At 38.5% G+C, this 23,089-nt stretch overlaps 2 protein-coding genes across 8 annotated transcripts in view; one reads left to right on the plus strand and one right to left on the minus strand.

Annotated features, from left to right (window-relative positions):
- Positions 1-5,288, plus strand: part of LOC121857771 (cytoskeleton-associated protein 5-like) — an 80,486-nt gene extending 75,198 nt beyond the window's left edge. For all 6 annotated transcript variants that reach the window (XM_042353921.1, XM_042353922.1, XM_042353920.1 and 3 more), the window contains 3 exons: positions 2,274-2,447; positions 3,112-3,295; positions 3,613-5,288. In XM_042353921.1, the coding sequence (XP_042209855.1) occupies positions 2,274-2,447; positions 3,112-3,295; positions 3,613-3,854 (600 nt within the window). In that variant the 3' untranslated portion in view covers positions 3,855-5,288. The remainder of the gene's footprint in view (positions 1-2,273; positions 2,448-3,111; positions 3,296-3,612) is intronic.
- Positions 5,289-14,140: 8,852 nt separating this feature from the next.
- On the minus strand, positions 14,141-19,538 carry LOC121857721 (venom carboxylesterase-6-like). 2 transcript variants are annotated; one of them, XM_042353826.1, is made up of 12 exons: positions 19,430-19,538; positions 18,761-18,980; positions 18,546-18,650; positions 18,003-18,144; positions 17,581-17,766; positions 17,230-17,444; positions 16,527-16,677; positions 16,203-16,381; positions 15,546-15,717; positions 15,154-15,286; positions 14,906-15,020; positions 14,141-14,363 (listed from the first exon to the last, which is right to left on the minus strand). In XM_042353826.1, exons 2-12 carry the CDS (start codon positions 18,977-18,979, stop codon positions 14,262-14,264), a joined length of 1,719 nt encoding a protein of 572 aa, XP_042209760.1. In that variant the 5' UTR covers position 18,980; positions 19,430-19,538; the 3' UTR covers positions 14,141-14,261. The 2 variants fall into 2 exon arrangements, with proteins under 2 accessions (XP_042209760.1, XP_042209759.1); XM_042353825.1 differs by having other exon boundaries at positions 18,498-18,650.
- Between the last annotated feature and the right edge of the window lie 3,551 nt (positions 19,539-23,089).

Genomic DNA, 23,089 nt, shown 5'->3' on the forward strand with positions numbered 1-23,089 from the left:
GCATGTAACTGAATGAAAAAAAATATATATGATAAAAGTTATATTTATATAGCTACCTAAAATTATGAGTTGAAAAATAACCATAACATAACTCTACCTTAGCCTGTTAGGGGGGTGTGGGTATCCCAGTTGTGCACTATTTGAATTTTTGGTGGGACCCAAATTCGTATATGTGAGGAAAGCTTTCGTAAGATGAAAAAGTAGTGTCTGTTTAGGAAATTAGTATCTCAAATGTTTGCATCTTGAGGGATACCTGTATTGCATACTAACTGGTGAGACCTCTTAGTGTACCCCCTAACTCACCTAAGTTTCTGTATTTCCATCAAGTTAAAATAATTTTACTTCTTGCAAGTAATAAATAAAAATTCACATTTTCATCACATATTTTTAATATATTTTTAAGTGCAGTCATTAAAAAAAATTTAAAGGAATTTTAATGAGAAAAGAAGTTATGAAATCAATCACCTAATTTTATTAGTGTGATGTGTAGCTTGCTTTTCAGCACAAAATTATTCAAATTGCAGAGACGTTGATGAAACAACTCACAGTTTGTGTTTATGTTCATGAACCTGCAGGCTTGTGGCCCTCATACAGTATTTCATGTATTAATTTTAATAAAACACTGAAGAATTTTTTTACATTAATTTGTGCGTGAGTACTGTACAGTACTAACAATTGGTACTGGTGGGTAGTAGCATTTTGTAAGTGTTGGGAAACTGAGATAAAGCCTTACTCCAGGTGGTTCAGGCCTGAATACTTTAATTTCTTGTAGAAATGTAACATTATTTTGATGATGATCCAATTTAGCTTCCACTCGTAAAAAAAAAAGTAAATATTCATTTTATATCTTGGCATCTGTGTCACAAAAGATATTAATAACACTACTTTTCTTGTGATTAACTGCTGCTCTGTTTAGAGAGAACTCCAGCCTTTCATAGCTTACCCCCTTTTCTTATTCCAACATCTTTTCCATGGCATCCATTTATTTGTATTAAATTCATTGATCTTTTGTCACAAGTTATAAAAGCTGTTTTGTTTCATTTTACAATTACAACTCTTCAGCTTTTTTATACCATTGAATGTACCTTTCTCTTCATCTCTCTCAGTGTTTGACATGCTTCAAGTTTATCTACAACTGCCCTTGTCAGTTGTTATATCAAACACACACTTTTGTTTAGCTTGTGCTTGATATATTGTACAAACTCATCCCAAAATTTCTCCCTGATGTTGCAAATTCTCCCATTTTCTGCCTGAATAATTTTGCTCACCCTTGCCATCACTGAACCTTTTTGTTACAATCAGAATGTCACCTCGTCTATTAATCTTTTTGCACATTCCATGCTCCTGTCATTAGCCTTTCACAATGCTTATAGGACTCTCCATATACTGTACTGTACTTCAAATTACAGTACAGTATATGATTGTCTGATAATACTCTAATCAGACCTCTTGTCACACTTATAGGACTAGTATTGGTTGTGGTAATTTCTCCCTCACTAACCTAATTTAAGTAAAAAAAACTTTCAGCATTTGTGATGAAGGATTTTAGGGTATTAAATTTGTCAGCGATGTTTTAAGGAGATGGCATATGAAGAACTGACATAAAACGATCACTTGCTGTACATGGTCAGATTTATAATACATATTTTTTATCACTTCTCAAGATGAAGGTCATTACTTGGTAAATTCACAAGTTTTCTTTGAAAAGAAAAAATAAATAAATTACAGGATTTACTGTCAAGTGTTTAGTTGTGAATATAACATATAAACAAACGTTATTGTATTTTTACTACCATGGTGGGTGTAATTGATTGGAAGATATGGATACATTCAACACTGCCTATCTCTACTACTATTTTTTATTATTTATTTATTTATTTATTTTTTACCAAACAGGGCATTGTTAAAATGGCTAACAAATTGTGACCATAAATACCTTTTTTTATATTGGAAAATTGTAAAGTTGTTAGTTCTTACTTGTTATGTGAAAATCTCTCATTCTACTACACAATATAATAAACTAATATATCTGGAATTTTCATGATACTGTATGTTAAATCAGACGGGTCAGTTAGTTTATGTATGTAACCATAGATCATTGTTAGTGTATTGTCACAAACAATGATCTTTCTAGAATTACCCTGTCAGTGTGAGATCAGAAGAACTTTCCATGAAAGCATACAACTATGGGTTGTTCTTACAGGAGGCTCTTAAAATTTCTGTATCAGAACTGTGGGTAGAATAGTGAACTTCAGAGTGTTCCTTGCCCTCAGAAACCCAAGACTGAAGATGATGGTGGTATCGGAGACAGTAACAGATTAGCTGCTGCACAAGTTTCAAATGATTCTGCAGAGAGTGGCAAATCCCCTAAGAGACTAAGCAAAACGGCTCACAACACGTTATCTGAAATCTTCCGTAAGATTGGCTCCAAGGAAAATACTAAAGAAGTAAGTGTACACCCTTTTTACTGTATTCATTTTTAAATTTTGCTCCTATACTTTCAAGTTTTTGTGTTATTAAATATCACTTAAATAATTTTAATAGGATGTATTTCAGATATTACCTATATTATTTGGTAAGCAGCATTTAATTGATAATTAATCTTGGATATGCTTATGAAATCTTTAAAATAAGTTTAATGACCCATTAAGTTTTTGCGCGCGCACACACACACACACACACACGCACCTATATATGTGGATGGGCTAAACCCCCATAAAATGCTGATGAAGATGTATTTGTTAACCAAAGGAATTGTATTGTGTTCATTTTGTTTTTCTTCATCACCTTTAACCTCATCACTATTATTCATGCCAGTTGTATAAATAAATGAAAAGGTTATAAAAGTGATTGTTGCTTCAATATTATATTAGTTGGAAAGAAAGTTTAGTTCAAATGATATGTACAATCAAAGACAAAAGTCGTGTCGCGGTTTTGACCAAAGATTAAATATAACTCGTGAAACATTATGAGAGCCCCCTACCTCAAGGCAGAGCGCACCAAAAGTTTGAGCTCTTCAGCATATGTTTTCACCAAATTTCACGACACGATTTTTGTCTTTCATTGTACAAGTGTTGAAAATTGACATGTATTTATCTTGTTTATTTTCAGGGCCTGATCCAACTGTATGAGTTCAAGCAGAAACATCCAGAAGCAGACATAGAGCCTTTCTTGAGAAAGTCATCACAATTCTTCCAGAACTACATTGAGAGAGGATTAAAAAGAGTTGAAATGGAACGACAGGCAGAAGTAAAAATGACTTCAAATCCTGCTTCAGAAAGTGGGTCAAACTCGGGTATGTTAGTCGTAGTTTCAAATACTGTACAGGAGACTTTCATTTGTTCTTTAAGATATTTAAAAATGAAGAAACTGAATTCTTAAAAGTGACCAATGAACAGTATAACTAGAATTATTTTATAAGTCACTTTATCGAGGGCCTCTCTTTCTCAGATTATTATTATTATTATTAAAAAATATTGAATAAAAGGTATGAAGACACCAGAAATTGGGTTAAACATTGAGCCTAGCCCTTGTGATGGTCACATTTTGTTACCCTTTTTCAAAATGCTTTACAATATTACAAATAATGGTAACTGAATATTGTCTCCGCAGGACCTTTGGCTTCCATCCAAGTTCCAGACACCACCAACTTCAACATGAACGACCTCGTTGATCAGTTCAAGTCCATTGCGGCCCGTGCTGGATTTGACAATACATACATTGATACTGCAGTGAAAGACATTTGCAGTACTGAAAAGGAAGCTAAAGGGGATATCTCAGAATATATCAAGGGCTTGCCATCTGAATACAATGTAGAACAAACTATGGATCGCTATGGGTCTCATGATCAGTGAGAGTTATTTTATTTGTATTTGTATTTTTTATTTTTTTCTCCACACAAAGCACACATGTTGATTTTATTTGAGGGAAAGTCTTTTGAGTAACAAATTAAGCATTGACAAATGAAGTAATTGATATTAATACTGTGGTGATTACTTATTGGTGTAAATTTATGTTTTATAGTAGTTGTACTTTTTTCCCGGGTGATAATGTGATGTGGTTTGTAGTGGTCAGATGGTGGACCTTGAAATGTGCCTCAAACTTCAACTTTCAGTATTTCCATTGTGTACTACTTAGACGGTCTTCAGATATTGATGTTTCACCAAAAATTGAAGACAATCGTCAAGGCTGCTTACTCTCATTCCATCTGTAGCACAACCAGTTTTATCAAAATTTGTAGTATACCTACACGACAAATGTCTTAACTTTCTGGATAAAGACGTTGAAGGTAAATAAGAATGGAATGAAGGTGTGGTTTTCAACCTTTGGTAAGTTAGTAATGAAAGTGCCACAGTGTATGCTAATAACATCCCATAAACACTGATCCCAGATAAATCTCTGTATGTATGTATACCGATGGCTGCTTTAGTTATTAAAGACCTGGGAACTGCCATATGTACTGCTGTCCCCTTACTTATAGACTCATAAAAACTTGTATCAATTATAATATCTTCCATATAATTCATGTCTCATTCACAGATATCTGCACAGCCTCTGTATAACTAGATTTTTTTCCTTTTTATTTATGAATGGATTACCACTAGTGAGCATGTGTAAGTGGTGTATCAAGTCAGAATTCTTCCATTTATATAAATATACGTATATATCTACAATGTCTTGATATTCACAGTTCCCAACAACTTTAGAAGATCTGTGAGCTCATAAAATTGAGTCAGAATGGTTTTTTATTTCTGGACTACTATAATAATGCTATTTTAGGTTCCTCCATCTGGTGTTTATAAGGTGTTATAATTAGTTTGCCTTGGTTCATTTGTGCATTATTTTAACAAACATTATGTAAGAAACTTTACACATCATTCCAAAATGCACATTTACTTGTGTTATACCGGGAAAGGAACTTCAGAAAATACAGCATGAGTTCTTAAGATTATTGTTCATGTAGCTGCATTTTTGCAGATTTCATCATGTTCAGATTTTCCTGAACAAGCCTTTAGCCTAACATCCTCTTCATAACCTGTAATTACAATTATTTCTTTCTTTCTCTCATGGGACATGATTAATTTTTATCTCACCCACTGTGTATGTTTACCCTTGAGGAAGCTCTTTCATTTGTAGTTTTATATTTTTGTTTAAAAAAAGAACTTATTTCACTAAGCACCTCTTGTAAATACTCAGTTTTAGTTAAATACATTAACTTATCAAAATATTGTACCTATACTAGGGTTTATTGTGCAACAGATGATTAGTCAATAAACATTAGATAAAAGTCTTTTGGTATACCTTCCCAATCTTGTCAGGTTTTTGTCTGTAAAAAGAGAAAATTATATGTATATGATCCCAACTTAGAATGTGACGGTACATACATGCTTTTGGTAAAACTTATTAGTTTTTATTACAAAAAACTTGCTCTATATAAATATCAACACCATCTCTGAAACATTTATCATTTTTAACCTAAAATATTATGAGAACTATGATAATCTTGGTAGCTTGATGCAATGGTTTTGTCAACAACCTCCCCTCAATACAGTGGTCCCTCGGTTAACGAACACAATTCATTCCACAGAGTCGTTCGTCCGAATCTTTTGTTTCAGTGGGATATTGGGTAATTGGTTCCAACTCACAGAAAAAGTACATACAAAGTACTGTACTGTTTACCAGTAATAGAATTAACAAAACATTAAATGTAAACTAAATACAGTACTGTACAGTACAGTATACTGTACAATAATAAATAAAAAACTATAGAATACTGTATTTCAACTTACTGTGTACGGTATGTTGTATTACCGGCAGCTTTGTTTACATATCAAACAGCTGATTGTCGAGGTCGATGATGACTTGCTATATTCTTTACAAGAGTGCATTGGTTCTAATGCCTTCTTCATGTTTCATAATAATTTCTGCACTGTATATTATTAATATGTTAACTAAATTTCAGAATGACCAATAATTTTAATGTAAAAATGCAAAAATATTCAAGAGACCAACAAAATCGATGTTCACTCCACTGTCAACAAAGCCAAACTGACGCCTGGTGGCTGAGTCAAGCGGCTGATGGGTGCACAAAAAACTAGTTCCCTGTACTGCATATATTATCAATATGTTAACTAAATTTCAGAATGACCAATAATTTTAATATAAAAAATGCAGAAATATTCAAGAGACCAGCTTTCTTGATATTTACTTCACTGGAAACTAATATTAACATAGAACCAATTATTGTATTGGCAGACTAGCCGATCAGCTGATGCACACAACAAAACGTGTTTGTCGTAAGGATTTCGTTAATCAAAGTTTTGTACGTTAATCGAACTGAAAATCCTTATGGGAGCTAATTCGTTAATCAAACCGCTCGTTAACCGAGGGACCACTGTACTTCTATTTAACGGCACAGTCCGTTCTGGCGATATCGTTAAATCGAGGTTCAACCTGTACTACCTGTTTTTACCTCCGTCTTGTATTTTGTTTATATATGTCCATCTACAGTCTGAGCATTGTTTTTGTTTTTCAGATTTAACTGTTGTGCTGGACTCTAGTAACAATTGAAGTGTTAGTACTTTGTCATGCACATGCAAAGAAATTAGAAGCTTGATTTCAAGTGATGTCATGTTAGAGAAGCTTCAAAGTGGCAAATAAATTGTTGACAGCCTGCAAATTATGAAGTTATGAATCAATGGGTAGCACTATTAAGAGGTAAGATGACAAAATAAGAAATTCTGTTGCAGCTACAATAACAAGAATTTAAGTACAAAGAAGACTGCTTTTAATAGAGATCTGTAATGTAAAAGGTGGAAGGTACAGTATGTTCACTGTTGAAGTGAGGACCATAATCAGAGGAGATCCCCACCAGCATGGCTATTATTCAGGAGGCACTGCAACAACTCGTCCACCTATGGATAGAGGGATCATCAACTCGGAAGCGATATTAAGCCAGCCATCATTGGTTTGAAAGTTTGCTAAAGTTATCAAGGTGGAAGGTTACTTGCGAGAGCAGGTGTTACGAGGTAGGCCTCTTCTGGGAGAGGATGCCCAATGGAATGTTTATTTCAAAGGAAAAGACGACATATTTAAAGGCATCCAAGGACCATCTTACCCTGATGCTGTGCAACAACCACCAGATACCTTAATTGAGAACCCCATCCATCAATATGAAGAAAATACCAGGGCTTTGATGGGTATTTGTTAGCAAACACCTCCTCTGGGTCTGCCCCTGTCCTCTGTCCTGCTTTTAGCCACCTACGTGATACGGGTAGTCCCCATTAGAAGTTCACGGCGCCATAAGCTCATTGAACAGGCTTTGTGTGAAATATAACAAAGTCTAGGACTGCTTTTAGTATCCTGGTGGTCCAGCAGTTAGCGTTCCCCGGTCACAGTCATAGGCTCGTGGGCCGTGAGTTTGAATCCTGGCAGGTTGAGGTGTTGAATATATATATATATATATATATATATATATATATATAATATATATAATATATATATAATATATATATATATAATATATATATATATATATATATATATATATATATATATATATATATATATATATATACATATATATATATATATATATATATATATATATATATATATATATATACATATATATATATATATATATATATATATATATATATATATATATATATATATATATATATATATATATATATATATATCCAAAATACCGTCAATATTTTTTAGAGTAAATCCCATATCGCTTTAGTAAATTTTGAAGTCCCAGAAGATGGGGCGGGAAATCCTGCTTGTGGAAGTTCACATTTAGGTGTTTACAAGAATGTGGGAGATGATGGCGGCCATAACCCAGATTTCTCTCCTCGTCCTAATATTATTTTCATCCTAGTTCCTTGTATTTACCTTTTTTAATGCCGCTTTTAAAGATCCTATTAATCTATCATCTGAAGGTCTTTTATCTCTTATTAACCTGAGTGATTGTGACTTAAAAGTGTGATTTCTAATAACAGGTGTTTCCTGAAGTATATTACGTGGTGTTGGAAATCATAGATTAGCTGTTACTCAAAGTTGCCAAGAAAATTATTAGGTTTATGGATTTCCTATGGCGGTTCTGTGTTCATATATTAAGGACATTTTATTGAAATGTGTTGGTGGTACGAATTTCAGAATGAGTACGTATATATTTCAACTTAGGGGTAGTTACGTACGCGAAAAATATGGTCCTCAGTGTACGGGTGGAAGACCTTGTTCTTGAATAATTAAGATGTTAGTCTAACTCGAAGTGCATTGACTTAAAATCCACACGAAAGTTCGGCATCATTCAGTGAAAGTTTCAATTGACACTGAGAAACAAGCTTTTTATCTTTAATATTATATAACAACGTTTTCGGCGGGAAGACGCCAAATGGACAAACACTAATAATAATTGCTGGTCTTTTGTTTTTCAAAAGCACCAGTTCTAAAAAATCCACTCGCGCTTAAAACACTACAAAAGACTTGAGAATAAAAAGAAATACGGCAGTACAAATAAATATCACAAAACGTAAAAGTTCAACTTTTATCATTCACATTATTAACGAAAATTCCTGGAACATGGTAATAGCTCATACTCTTTGCTATTATAGTCTTTGGTAATTAATACCTGTAGATTCTATCAGAAACGCTTGACAATGGCCAACATTTTGTAGGCTGCTATAATTTATCGTTCATAATATGAACTAACTGTCCTTACCTAACCTCAAATACTACAGTTAATTCTATTTTGATATTTTAAAAGTATCCTTTCTATGAAAGGAACCATTTATAATAACACAATGAATGCACCAGTCACCAGCAAACGATCATGGCGGACGGTCATCGGCGTCGCGTTCTTAGATTCAAGAGGAGAAAAATCTTAAAATTTTCATTACGCAAAACGTATTCCTCGTCCACTTATCGTTCTCTTAATGAGGTAAGAAATCATTTATATTGTATTGAGATGTGGCCTCAAGTTGGTGGTTTAGGCGCCCAACCATCAAGTATTAGTTTAATATTGTCAAGTTGTACTTTGATGAACAAATATGGTTTGTTTATGAAAGATTATCAGTGAGCAAGCAGATTTTTTTTATTTACAATGGCATCAAAAGGATAGCTGGGGTTTCATATAGTAAGCATGAATATGTCTTAAAGACTATACAAAATTAGAAATTAGTCTGGAAAAATTGGGAAGAAGTCACGAAATTTTCTTTTTGAAATATAGGAGAACTTTGTCTCAACGTTAATCTTAATAAAAAAAAATGTCATTATCAAGAAATTCACCGAGAAGAGCCTTTAAAGTACCCAACTCTGCTTTCCTTGCAGATCACTTTGGCACAAATACACATTAATTTTCCTTTGCTGTTGTCTTTTGAGAATTTCAATAACAATTCTTGTTGCAACGTCAAGGATCCGTCTGGAGGGCATCTTGGCGCCGATTAACCTGCGAGTAGGTAATGTCATTGTAATGTCATTTAGGCAAGCGTGAGTTCTAGCGTAAATAATTTTCACAATGTAAACCTTTACACCAGCAGTGGTCCCTGCGCCGGCTCTCCGCCATTACCTGTACTCCTCGCAGACACTCTCCACTCGTCTACACCTCATTATTCCACCTTTTCGAGTACGTTATCGATCGCAAAGAGTTCAAGACGTATGTATGGAGTTCCACAAATTACGCTCACCGAAGTAAAACAAGACATGATTTAATTTAACTTTCCGTCATCTTTGTTTATGTCTAAGTCATGTTTATTCATCTTTTTATATCCAGTTAGTGGCGTCCAACACCTAGCATGATGAACAGCAGAAATACAGAATTGCTCCAAGTTCTCTTTTTACCTACAGGCTAAACTCTTGCCATTCTACAATGTAATCAGTTTCAGTTTATTATCTTTCTTAATACCCCGCAAATCTCTCTGCCATTAGTACCTGCGGCTTTTTATTGACTGCCCTGATAAACATAGTAAACTACAACCTGGTGTGCATTTTAAATTATGTGATGAACACTTTTTAAAAAACTTACGACATTTTAGAACAATCTGGTGGCTTTGTAATTCTGGCTAGTAAATATCTGCCACCGTAGTATTGTAGTGGATCCCTCCCCTACAAACGCTGTTTGTCGCTGGGTAGCCGACCCCTCGAATTCCCCGGTGTATGCCTCGTGGTCTAGGTCAACCAGCGCCGCCTTACATGACGGAGGTCAACTACTAAGCCACGTCTACCTCCGCTATTTAAGACCTGACCTCGTGGTGACCACTCTCTTCTTCTAGCTACAGCCGCAGCAAGCAACACCACCTCCGCCGCTGCCTGGCGGCCCTCGCTCCCGCCGGCGAGCATGGCGACCCACAAGCTTGTCCTCCTCTGAGCACCCTCACCAACCAGCTCTCAACATCACGCTTGTAACCACGCTGCCACTTCCCAGCACCAAGCTGCATTGTACATCCAATACAATATGTATAAAGAGAGCACATTGTGAGTTTCCTTTCTCCATCCCATCCTGAGTGTGAACCAAACATAACGTACCCCACAGTATGACTCCATGTAACTCGGCTCCTGATTTATTTTTTATTTGTACGGGAAAATTCCTATAAATCTGTTTAGAAGCTTCCGAAATTCCTTTTGAATGTAAAAAGTAAGTAGTGCAGGTCTGTACAAGTCACCGGAATTGAATAAGACAGAAAATAAAACTTATAAAAGATAATTTGACAAAAGCAGCTCTTCGAATATTGGTTTGTACGTATCCATCCCCGCAGCTTCTTGTCTCATCTTATGCCATAACTCTACATCCTTATAATAGCCTCTAAACGCTGATTTATCATTGAACTTATCCTTCATTTTAACCCCCATAAGTGTCCGTAATGCATCAGACACCCCAGCACCTAACATTGGCTTTGAAATACCCATCCACTCATCATAGGGGGTCTTATTTTACCAACTGAAAACTGTGGTCTCACACTCAGGATGGGTTGGGGAAAAGAAACTCACAATGCGCTCTCTTTGTGTGTGTGTGTATATATATATATATATATATATATATATATATATATATATATATATATTATATATATATTTCATTTTTAGTCCATATAACACGCGGACTTTGAACATATAAGCAACGACCTCACCAGCCAGGACCCGAACCCTTGACCTAATGCATGGGACCAGGGAACGCTACCGACCATACCACAAGAGTGCTCTTGTGGTATGGTCGGTAGCGTTCCCTGGTTCCATGCATTAGGTCAAGGGTTCGGGTCCTGGCTGGTGAGGTCGTTGATTATATATATATATATATATATATATATATATATATATATATATATATATATATATATGTGTGTATTGTATTGGATTGGATGCACAGTACAGCTTGGTGCTGGGAAGCTGCTGCGTGGTTAGAAGCGTGGAGTAGAGAGAGCTGGTTGGTGAGGAGCTTGCTCAGAGGAGGTGTAGCATGCTGCATGGCTGTAGGTAGAAGAAGGAAGTTCACGGCGAGGTGAGGGCTTATATAGCGGACTTAAGCGTGGCTTGATAGCTGACCTCGCTTTGTTAGGCGTCGCTAGTAGCCGACCTTAGAGCACGAGGCATTGGCTGGGGAACCCGAAAAGGCATCGGCTAGTCAGCGACAAACGGCAGTTGTAGTTGTAGGGAAATATCCACTACATAATATAATACGAAACAACAAAGTCCAACCTTTAAATTAAGCAACAGGCAACTAAGTAACCAATCACCAATCACTTTTACATTTATTCAGAATTTTTACTACGTACTATAGTAAACAAACGGCCTTGAATTGCCAGCTGTCTCCAGCAGTGTTCGAAGAATCTTGAACGATACTACATTGTTAGACAAAGTTGTGCAGTCAACCCCCTATTTTTAGTGAAACCTTGTGTTGTAATTTGCTTAGGGTGTTTTCATGACGATAGTGAAGAAAACGTATACCTGTTCTGCAGGTAGATACCTTAAAACATTGCCTCTGAAAATAACGTGAGAGCAGGATGTAATGACCACGGTCGTACACGTCAGTTAACGTAAAATCAGACGATTCATATTATGCACAAAAGTCCCACAAAACATATAGCTATGCTTTCTTTATTTGAGTTCCCCCGTCTGAGGAGTCCGTTTTCTCATCACTTCAGGACGCCCGAGTCCTCCGTTTTCTCTCAATCTTAGGGTGCACCCGAGACTTCGTTATTCCTTAGTAATGACACAGAATTTGAAATTGCAACTGTGGTTGCAATTGTTGAGGCAACTGAGATATGTTTGATTACAGTTGGAACATTCAAGATCCATTGTGAGTGATGTTGAAAGCTTCAACTGTCCTTATTGTTGGTAAAACTTGTGAAGTAAGTGAGTGTCAAGTCTGTCAGTATGAGTGGCATATCCTTATCTCGCCCCTGGGGAGAGCCATGAGTTCCAAGTGCTACTGAAGTTAGATTATTTTGATGCCCAAACATCAGAGAATCGGATGTTCGTAGTTTAGTTAGTGTCAGTTGTCTATTTTAGAAAGTCATTAATCTCTTGAAAAGATTCTGTCAAACTCAAAATCTCCAAGACCTAACGGCTCTTCTCAGGAAGAATTCCTTGGCTGCAGTTTGTGGTTTCCTGTAAGTAGAGTTGTTAGTGCGTGTTTAACGTCCATTTCACTTTTTCCTGACAGACTCAATCTCTGATTAGATTATAGGGATAGACGTGGAAAATTAGCCTGACCCGGTGACACTGACGTTCATAGTTGAGTGAGTGTACAGCGACCGAGGTGCATAGAATTTCTGTTGTTGGTGAGATTAGCCTTTCTGGTTATGTATGAGTGGGTCGGAACTGCCCCAGGCTCACGTATATACGGATGCACAAGGAAAAATCACACTTTCGTGACTCTTCCTCAACGCATCTCCAGATATGTGAACGATTGTTTCCCGCCGCCATGTTAAGTCAGTTTATCTTAGTCGATTTTGTGAATATCAGTGTTCATGTTTTAACAGAGAAATAATCATGTGCCAAATAATTCGAGTAAAGTGTTGTAGTGGATTTCTCCCCTACAAACGCTGTTTGTCGCTGAGTAGCCGACCCCACCAATTCCCCAGTGTATGCCTCGTGGTCTAGGTCAACCAGCGCCGCCATACATCACGCAGCGGGGGTCAACTACTAAGCCACGCCTACCCCCCGCTATTTAAGACCTGACCTCGTGGTGACCTGTCTCTTTCTACCTACACCAACCAGCTAGCAACACCTCCTCATCCTCCTCCGCCCGCCTGGCGGTCCTCTCTCCCGCCGGCGAGCATGGCGACCCACAAGCTGTCCTTCTCTGAGCATCCTCACCAACCAGCTCTCTCTACATCACGCTTGTAACCACGCTGCCACTTCCCAGCACCAAGCTGCATTGTACATCCAATACAACATGTATATACAGTAGAGAGCACATTGTGAGTTTCCTTTCTCCACCCCATCCTGAGTGAACCAAACATCCAAAACCCCACAGTGTCGTGTGTATCGTTGCCAGACGTATGTTTTGTATTGTTGAAGTTAGACATTTACATTTTCGTGACTTTCTCAACGCATCTCCAGGCACTGTCTGTGTTGGCACCACTACTGAGGTTCGGTAGCCGCCTATGGGCAAGATGGTTCTTGAAGGATGTCTTTAATATGGCGAGATAAGAATCCGAGGACAAGATTACCCAGGGAACGCCATGCTCTCCTTGCGAGCGAGCTCGGCCGTGTGCAGTCAACAACTGCCACTAATGGACTCAGTCTTGTCCGTTCCATTGATCTTGGCTATATGTATTGAGCGGTATTGGTATCTATGATTGGGGATTAACTAGCAGAAATATAGTTATCCCAGGTTAGGTATTGAACCCATGAAAGTTGGTGTTACCAGCGGTACTGTTGATTAGAGGAATTGAGTCCAACAACCAAGTCATTAAAAGTACTTGTGTATTGTACAAATTTGATGAGATTAGGTTAGGTTACTGATCGCATGAGCCGTTAATTTTTCTTGTTGGTTAGAGTAGGTTACGTAACTGATCCCATAAACAGAGCCAAGGTACTTTTAAACGCTGTGATTTAAAATCCTGGTTTAATTGGCAGTAAGTCGAGTGTAGTAATTAGGTCTTCTAATGACTTAACTAATAAAGACAAAACAATTCTTCACTTTTATTCAGTTATAATTTTTTCTCCTTCATGAAGCTATTGCCGGTAAATAAAGAAGAACATCCCGACGCTGTTGTGGGTGGTGCAGCCGCGGGTGGGTGGGGGTACCTTCACCACCCGGGCGATACGAGGCACGTTTGGTTCGTCAGGAAACGTTCAGGATACAGCAGCTTGTTCTTCTTGGTCGGCATGTTGTTCCAGAACTCCAAATCCTAAAACAGTATCAACAGGTAAGGTCATGAGACCACTACATATAACATAATAATAATGATACAAACTGTAATATAACACGTGGCAAACTTTCAGAGTTATCGGTCTATGATGGAACAGTTTCTATCCTGTTTAATTCACACAGTTGGTAATAAGTGTTGAAAATTCTGTTAGAAAATAATATTCTTTGCTGTTCATTAACGCTTTACATACAGTAGGAGAATTTTCTGTAAGAATTACTGAATGAACATAAATATAAAGTACAACTTACGGTGTGTCACCTCGGCTTATTAAACCAACACAATTCTTGTACTTTACGCTGTGTTGGCTGTATGAGATACCAGAGAGAAGACGTGTGAAGCAACATGAAGAGCGCACCGTTGTATAGTGACTCACCTTATCGAGCAGGTCGTCCATCATGGTAGTGACTCGCCTTAACAATGGCAGTGTCTATCATGGTAGTGACTCACCTTATCGAGCAGGTCGTCCATCATGGTAGTGACTCGCCTTAACAATGGCAGTGTCTATCATGGTAGTGACTCACCTTATCGGGCAGGTCGTCCGTCATGGTGGGGGAGGTGGTGAGGGCCAAGTACCACTGACGTGACTGGGTCGTCGGCCACCATCTGAAGCCTAGCGAGCCGTCAGGTGTCGGGTTCCTAGAGGGTGAAGAGCATGTTAACTCCAAACAACTCCTGTCCCCAACTCCTCTTACATGTAACCAACGGAACTTATGATTTTCCGGTAAATTTTACGAAGGATTAAACATGCGTCCATCTGGGCTGGTCTTACCCGGTGGCGGCAAAGTTGGTCCATAGCGTGACCATAATCTGTCGCATGAAGAGGTCTGCCGGACGCTCCAGGGGCGGATATATGTTGGGCAACACATTGAACAAGTACTGGAGGTCGTCAGCGTGTCCCACACCTGTAACAAACACGACCATCTCAACACATCATCACCAGGCTTGTTTAAAATGTCATTTATTATGATTACGAAAGATGGAGACCGTGATAGTCTGGTCACCTATATTAATACTTATTTACAACCTGCCTCCAATTTTCCCTACTGAGTTATGTTTACTTTGTAAAATTACTAAATAGAACATGCTAGTGTCTCCTTCCCATACTTATCTTCATAGTTTGTTATTTTTGTTCAGTGAAACACGGAAGAAAGATAAACTCACAGTTCTCGTGTATAGTTGTGTTCTGATAACTTGTTCTTAAATCCGTGAAGCTGTGTTGGCCGCGGTGCTGCAGTACATACTTGTATACTGTATGACAGGTAGTCGCCTCCCATACAGTGTGGAACTGTGCAGTTTCCTCATGGACCGCTCTAAAGTAGTTGTCACTTAATAACTGCAAGAGTTAAATATCGAATTAATACCACCTTGTTGATGTTTCTGTTAACCAAACATTTCAGACTTGTGACACTACCGACAGACCTTGATGTCTATAATCACCCTTAGCTCAAGTATATTATACAGAACGTAATTTACAGCTTAGTGAAGCTAACTGTACTACTACGGGACTAAGACAAAGACAATAAAATTCGTTTAAAACTTCAATATTGAAGCAGACATCCTCACCTACAGTACGTCTGTTTCTCAGCTAAAGCTAGGTAGGCAGGTAGTCTATTTTGTTTACATACTGTACTATGATAACCAGGATATAGCCATGTAAGATTATCTTAACTAGACTGTATAAGATAACTTGGTAGATTCGTCTTTATGTTGTGTATAATAACTTGGGTATGTAATAACTATGACAAACAATTCTTTCACTTATTATATTTTGATGCTATGGTCGAGTAAACAATGTATAGCTGAGACAGAACGCCTTACCTCTGTAAATTCTTCAGCCTTTTCCTCAGTGATCTTTTCCTCTCCCAGGTAGTGATAATAAGCGCGACTAGCCATGTACTCTGGGTCGTCCTCCCATTCCCGGAAGTACATGGATACTGGTCCAGCTGTAGTGAAGTTGTGTTCTATCTCGTCGATTTTTTCTTTATCAAACACTACACCTGTGATGATATAATCGTATTTAAATGTTTCAACTTGGCACTTTTCTGCTACACCGATGCAGTTTTTTAGTAAAGAGAAAAAATATAACAGAAAACCTCATAAAAACGTAAATAACAGAAAAATTGAAGAGCAAACGTAACGTACTTGAACTATAAAATGATCCCTCGTGTTGGGTGATGCCGGAGATAAGATCCACCTTATTGTATCTGCCAGACCTCAGCAGGTTGGCAGGGTGGTCAGGCAGGATGTCACCGTCTACTCGTGGCAAAAACACTGTCTGCCAACCATTCCACCCCTGTGACGTAAGAACCTGTTGTCTTTTTTCTTCTTTCAAGTTTCACGAATACCTAACCATATTCCAGTACTGTTTTTATTTATTTTCGAATATATTTAAAAAAGCCTCGTGGAACAGCAGTTTTGTTTTATCTAATTTTATCAATAAGTTTACAGTTATTCCTCTAAGATGTAAATACAGTACTGTGGTCAGCTCACTGCCATGCAATAAACAGAAACACTGGTTTAACCTAACAAGTACAGACTGGGTCATCTATCACACATACACCTCCACAGTTGGTAAACGACACATAAGGACAAACTCTACTTGAAACCTACTCTTGATATCTTCAGCTCTTGTCGAATGACACAAGAGTGATTCAGACATAACAGTGATTAAATGTTTCTTAACTATACCTACTGTACATCCTGCCTCTTATTCCCTGGGGAAAAATATCAATCATCCAAATCTGTTAGCATGTTAAATTAATAAGGCTTCAGTGCCAAAGGATGAATAAACACTAATAATAATTGTTAAATTAGTTATTAGCTTAAGGTTGTGATGGATACTAACGACTGGGTCAGGTATGGGTGGGAAGATTAGTTTGTCGACGGGAAGCTGTTGGAGGCAGGACAGCAGCTGGTAGCTATCGATGGCAGAAGGCAGCGAGTCAGCGGCTGAGCAGCCTAACAAGTCACCTAATTTGGCGGCCACTTGTTTATGGTTATCCATTAAGGCCCAGGGACTCAAGGACGACCCTGACTGTAGGATGGCTCGGTTGAACAACCCTGATGACAGGGAGAGTGAGGGACAATGAATTGGGTGGTGGCGTGTACTGCAAGAACTTCACAGTGAGATACAACCATATTTACGGGAATATATACAATAACCACCTCATAGACTTGGTGATGGGTCAATCATTACCTTTAGCCTTTGGAGACAACACATGCATGTGGGCAGAAGCCGCTCCAGCGCTCTCTCCGAATATGGTGACCTTGTTTGAGTCACCTCCGAGTTTACCGATGTTGTCCTGCACCCAGCGGAGGGCCAGCAACTGGTCCTTCAGCCCCAGGTTACCCGGCAGTACCAAATCCTCCGTCGACAGGAAACCTGATGAAAATAGGACAATGATAACACGCGGCTTTATTTACTGACAAGTATCAAATTTAAAATGTCTGGGGTTCAAATTTTGACAGTGGCTTTGATATTTAATATAACGTGACCTAAGCTTTTAAAGACAATGCAATTAAGATTAGAAAAATATTGTGATATGTAAAGGTCACCTGTATAGTAACTATCGTCCTGGGCAACGTGGCCATATATGACAGATATGAGACAGTACTCACCAAGGACTCCTAGACGGTACTGGACAACGACGAGAATAATATCCTTCGTCAGCAGAGGCAGGGATGGGTAATAGCCACTCCCGCCTGATGTAAATGCTCCACCGTGAAACCAAACCATCACAGGGAGGCCAGAGGCACGAGGCTGTAGGCGAGCAACAGTTAAAGATATGGATAACTGCCAAGCTAATCTGCCCGACTTCATGTATGACAGTCAGGCAGGCATGTGGCAGGTGTATCTTCCCTTTATTGTCTGCATTATATTGAACCATTTTGTGTTTTACAAGTGTGTGGTGATGTGATTGTAACATGTGAGGTGACAGGGGAGCTGCAGCCACACTCACATTAAGGTTCTGTACGTGGTTGCTTGTGTGCCGTAACTCGATGGTTTAACATCAGCTGACATGAACTATATATCCCTCAGCGGCTTGAGCAGCCAACGCTTACTTGACCCATGAATAAACGTCACATTAGGCAGCTTTGTAATGATATACTTTCCGTGGGTGTATACACGTTGAGGTAGAGGCAGTCTTCACTCCCCAATACCTGCTTCTTGCCCTGCACAGAGGCCGCGAAGGACGGCTGGGGGCAGAAGGGAGGGGAGATGGAGCCGTCCCTGGGCTGCGACCATCCGCCAGCAGCAACCGGGTCCTGGTGTTGGTGGTGTCATGGTTCATTAAATACGTACATAGTAATATTGGGGATTAGGTAAGAGTACATGAGCGATATTAGTGCAGGTTAAACATGTAGCCATTATTCACCTTGAACCTGAGGCTGCCGACGGGTGGCTGGGCGTATGGGATGCCCTTGAAGTTGTAGAAGTACCTTCCCTCCGTGGCCTCCTCCCTGGACCCAGTGATGACCCCCTGTGTGAGTTGTACCCTCACAGTGGCCTCCAGTGGTCTAGTCTTGGTGGCGGCTTTAACCTCCACAGTCACGAGCGCCACCATTACCACCCTCACCACTATCCCTGTCCACATGCTGTAGATGGGGACCATTAGTAGACATTAGTAAGTCAATAATATAGACACCTGCTATAGTGTTCCTGTTGATACAGTTTATATACTTTAAAGGACCGACTTCCGAAGTACAGGGTGTTCATAAAAAATCTGAACGATATAACTACTCCGAAAGTTATTAATAATTGGTTCGAATGACAACTGACTGACCACCCTGCAACATACACATGCGCTAACCATTCCTTGAAAGCTTTGTGTAGTGGAACCCGTCCCGAGGCTTACCTTCTTCACCTACTTTACAAGTTCACCTGACTGTCATCATGAGTGGTTGTCGTACTAAGGAGGTCACTACGGGAAGCATAATGAAGAATAGAGGGACAACTTTTTTTTTTACGATTCTGTGAAATTAGATAAAGCAATTTTTCATTAGTTACTGCAAAGGAAACGTGTATGTGTTATAGTCAGACTTACCTGGTGAGTATTTGGGTCTGATCCTAGTGATGGCCTGTACTCGACTGACATTGGTACGATTTGCCCGTCTTGCTATATATGACTTCACCCTACCACCACCACCACCACCACCACCGACACTACCACCGCCACTACCACCACCACCACCACCACTACCACCATCGCCACCACCACACCACCACCACCGCTACTACCACCACCACTACCTCCGCCACCACCACCACCACCACCGCCGTCGCCACTGTTGCTACCGCCACACACACACACACACACACACACACACACAGTAGTTGGGAGTGAATAATTATAATGAATATGACATATTGACACGATTTAAGGTCTGGGTTTACCTACAATATACACTCCGGTTTCCTGTGTCTACGTCACAGGAATTTACCAGTTTCCTTCAATAAAACCCAGTCGTATGTAACCTCTCCACTTAATGTAATTCAACCCAACTTACCTTAGTTAATCTAATTCAACCTAACTTAATCTCGCTTAAACTAATTCAACCTAACTTGTCCCCCCTTAAACTAATCCAACTTGACTTATTCATTAGGGTTCACTTATGTATATACAATATTTACATAGTCATGTCCTATAAATGACAAGACTGGATAAGGACCTTCCATAGACGAATCATTAATAACAGATGCATGAAGATGGATAGGTCATTGGGTTCGTTTAGGAAATGATATAAACGTCAACGTGGGCACTAGAGAGGGTCGGGATAAGAGGCAGACCGTGTCCTACCTGTCTATAAACAATAAAGAAGGCAGGAAACGTCAGGAATGTAACAAATGAAGAGGTCCAAGACAGAACTGGTTCTTGATATTTGGTCGAGGCACTTTGTGTCACGCGACACTGGAGGCATTGTTATGTTGTGGAACTGTGCACTGACCAGGAAAACACTAAAATTATAAATTATGTATTTACTTGGAACGTAACCTTGGCCATCCTTCTCTCGTTCTGGCTCTGTGGTGCTAGAGAATTGGCATAACTGGCACCATTGGTAAACTTAAATCTGCTGAAAGACAAAAAACCTAAGGGTAAGATACAGTGGGACGAAAGTCCTCAGATAATATAGCAGATATACCGAACACAGGCGCGGGGCTAGTTTATTGGACGACATGCCAAAGAATTACAGGGTCCAACAAGGAAGTTTTGGTGTTAATGTCTGACATCTTGGACTTAGAAAATAAGAGGGTATGAGTGCCTAAGGGGCCACTGGTTATCTTGGCAGGTTACATATAGTGAAGGAGGAATAAGTGAAATATAGAGGATTCCCTGTACAGGTTCGTCAGTTTATAGCAAAGTGTGGTCGGTCCTTAATGTTGTCAAGTGTTATAAACACTGACAACAGTGAGGGACATATCTCTTAACATAAGAATAAGGAGTCTGCAATAGGCCGGTTGGCCTGTGCAATGTGCATGGCAGCTCCTGTCGAGAGTTACTACCACTCTCTATCATCCATGAATCTATCTAGCCTCCTTTTAAAACTTTCCAGCGTTCCAGCACTTACTACAAAGCTGCTAAGCTTGTTCCACTCGTCCACCACCCTTTTTGTGAACCAGTTCCTTCCTATCTCCCTCCTAAACCTAAACTTATCCAACTTGAATCCGTTGCTCCGAGTCCTATCCTGCTCGGATATTATAAGAACTTTATCTATATCCCCTTTATTGATTCCTTTCACCCACTTAAATACTTCTGTCATATCTCCCCGCACTCTTCGTCTTTCTAGGGAATGCAAGTTTAGTTTCTTTAACCTATCTTGATATGGTAGGTTTCTAAGTCCCGGAATCATTTTCGTCATTCTTCGCTGCACCGACTCCAGTGAATTGATATCCATTCTATAATAAGGGCACCAGATCTGAACCGCATAATCGAGGTGCGGCCTGACTAGCGCAAGATATAGCTGCAATAAGACCTCTGCACTCTTATTACTTACACTTCTAGATATAAAACCTAATACTCTGTTTGCCTTATTTCGAATATTAACGCACTGTTTTCTAGGCCGTAGGTCCGGGCTTACAAGTTCCCGTAAGTCTCTTTCACAAGTCGACTTCTCTAGGTTGATGTTGTTAAGGCTGTATACATTGACAGTATTTGTTCTTCCAATATTAAGTACGCTGCACTTGCTGGTGTTGAATTTCATTTGCCATTTTTCTGACCACTCCTGCAGTTTATTTAAATCCTCCTGTAGTGCATTTGCATCCTGCCCTGAATTAATCTGCCGCCCTATTTTGGTGTCATCCGCAAACTTGCTTATGTCACTGCTGATCCCAGTATCTAGATCGTTTATGTAGATTATGAACAAGAGTGGGCCTAGTATTGACCCCTGGGGAACCCCACTGGTTACACAGCCCCACTCAGATTTAACACCATCTACTCTGACCCTCTGCTTTCTATCGGTGAGCCATGATTTTATCCAATTTAAAACTTTCCCCTCGATACCATGAGCCTTAACTTTTCTCAGAAGCCTCTAATGCGGTACTCTGTCAAATGCTTTGCTAAAGTCTAAGTAAATAACATCGTAATTTTCGTCATTATCTACTACCTCGAAGACTTTCCTAAAAAACGTCAGCAGATTTGTTAGACAAGATTTTCCCTTTGTAAACCCATGTTGAGAGTCGTAGTTTAATTTGCTTTTATCTAAATGCGATCGGATGCTATCTTATCCACGTTTTCATTGTGGATCTACAGGATATATATATATATATTATATATATATATATATATATATATATATATATATAATATATATATATATATATATATATATATATATATATATATATATATATATATATATATATATATATATATATATATATATATATATATATATATATATATATATATATATATATATATATATATATATGGATATATATATATATATATATATATATATATATATATATATATATATATATATATATATATATATATATATATATATATATGCTGATGACCACAAGGAAACAAGAAAACACAAAGTTCCCAAACGCTTTCGTGTAATTCACATCTTCAGGGGTGAGTACAGACTAAGGAGAAATACATAACAAGGCATATATATACAGTAGAGGAGGGCGAGATCAAGTCCACATATATATGCCTTGTTATGTATTTCTCCTTAGTCTGTACTCACCCTTGAAGATGTGAATTACACGAAAGCGTTTGGGAACTTTGTGTTTTCTTGTTTCCTTGTGGTCATCAGCATATACCTAGATCACGCGCACCTACAGTGATTTACTTGCATATATATATATATATATATATATATATATATATATATATATATATATATATATATATATATATATATATATATGTATATATTTCATTAGCCCAATAAAGCACACGGACTTCTACATACAATCAACACCTCAGCCTGCCAAGATACTGAAAGCAGTCCAAGACTCGGTTATATTTCACACAAAGCCTGTTCAACGAGCTTTTGGATCCTCGTGTTTCGAAGCCGGATTTGGTAAAACGTTACTCTGACCACCTACGTGATATGGGTAGTCCCCATTAGAGGTTCACGGCGCCATAAGCTCGTTGAAAAGGGCTTTGTGTGAAATATAACCGAGTCTAGGACTACTTTAATATCCTGGTGGTCCAGAGGTAGCGTTCCCCGGTCACAGTCATGGGCTCGTG

Source organism: Homarus americanus, unplaced genomic scaffold, assembly GCF_018991925.1.
Source record: "Homarus americanus isolate GMGI-L3 unplaced genomic scaffold, GMGI_Hamer_2.0 scaffold16712, whole genome shotgun sequence".
Lineage (NCBI taxonomy): Eukaryota > Metazoa > Arthropoda > Malacostraca > Decapoda > Nephropidae > Homarus > Homarus americanus.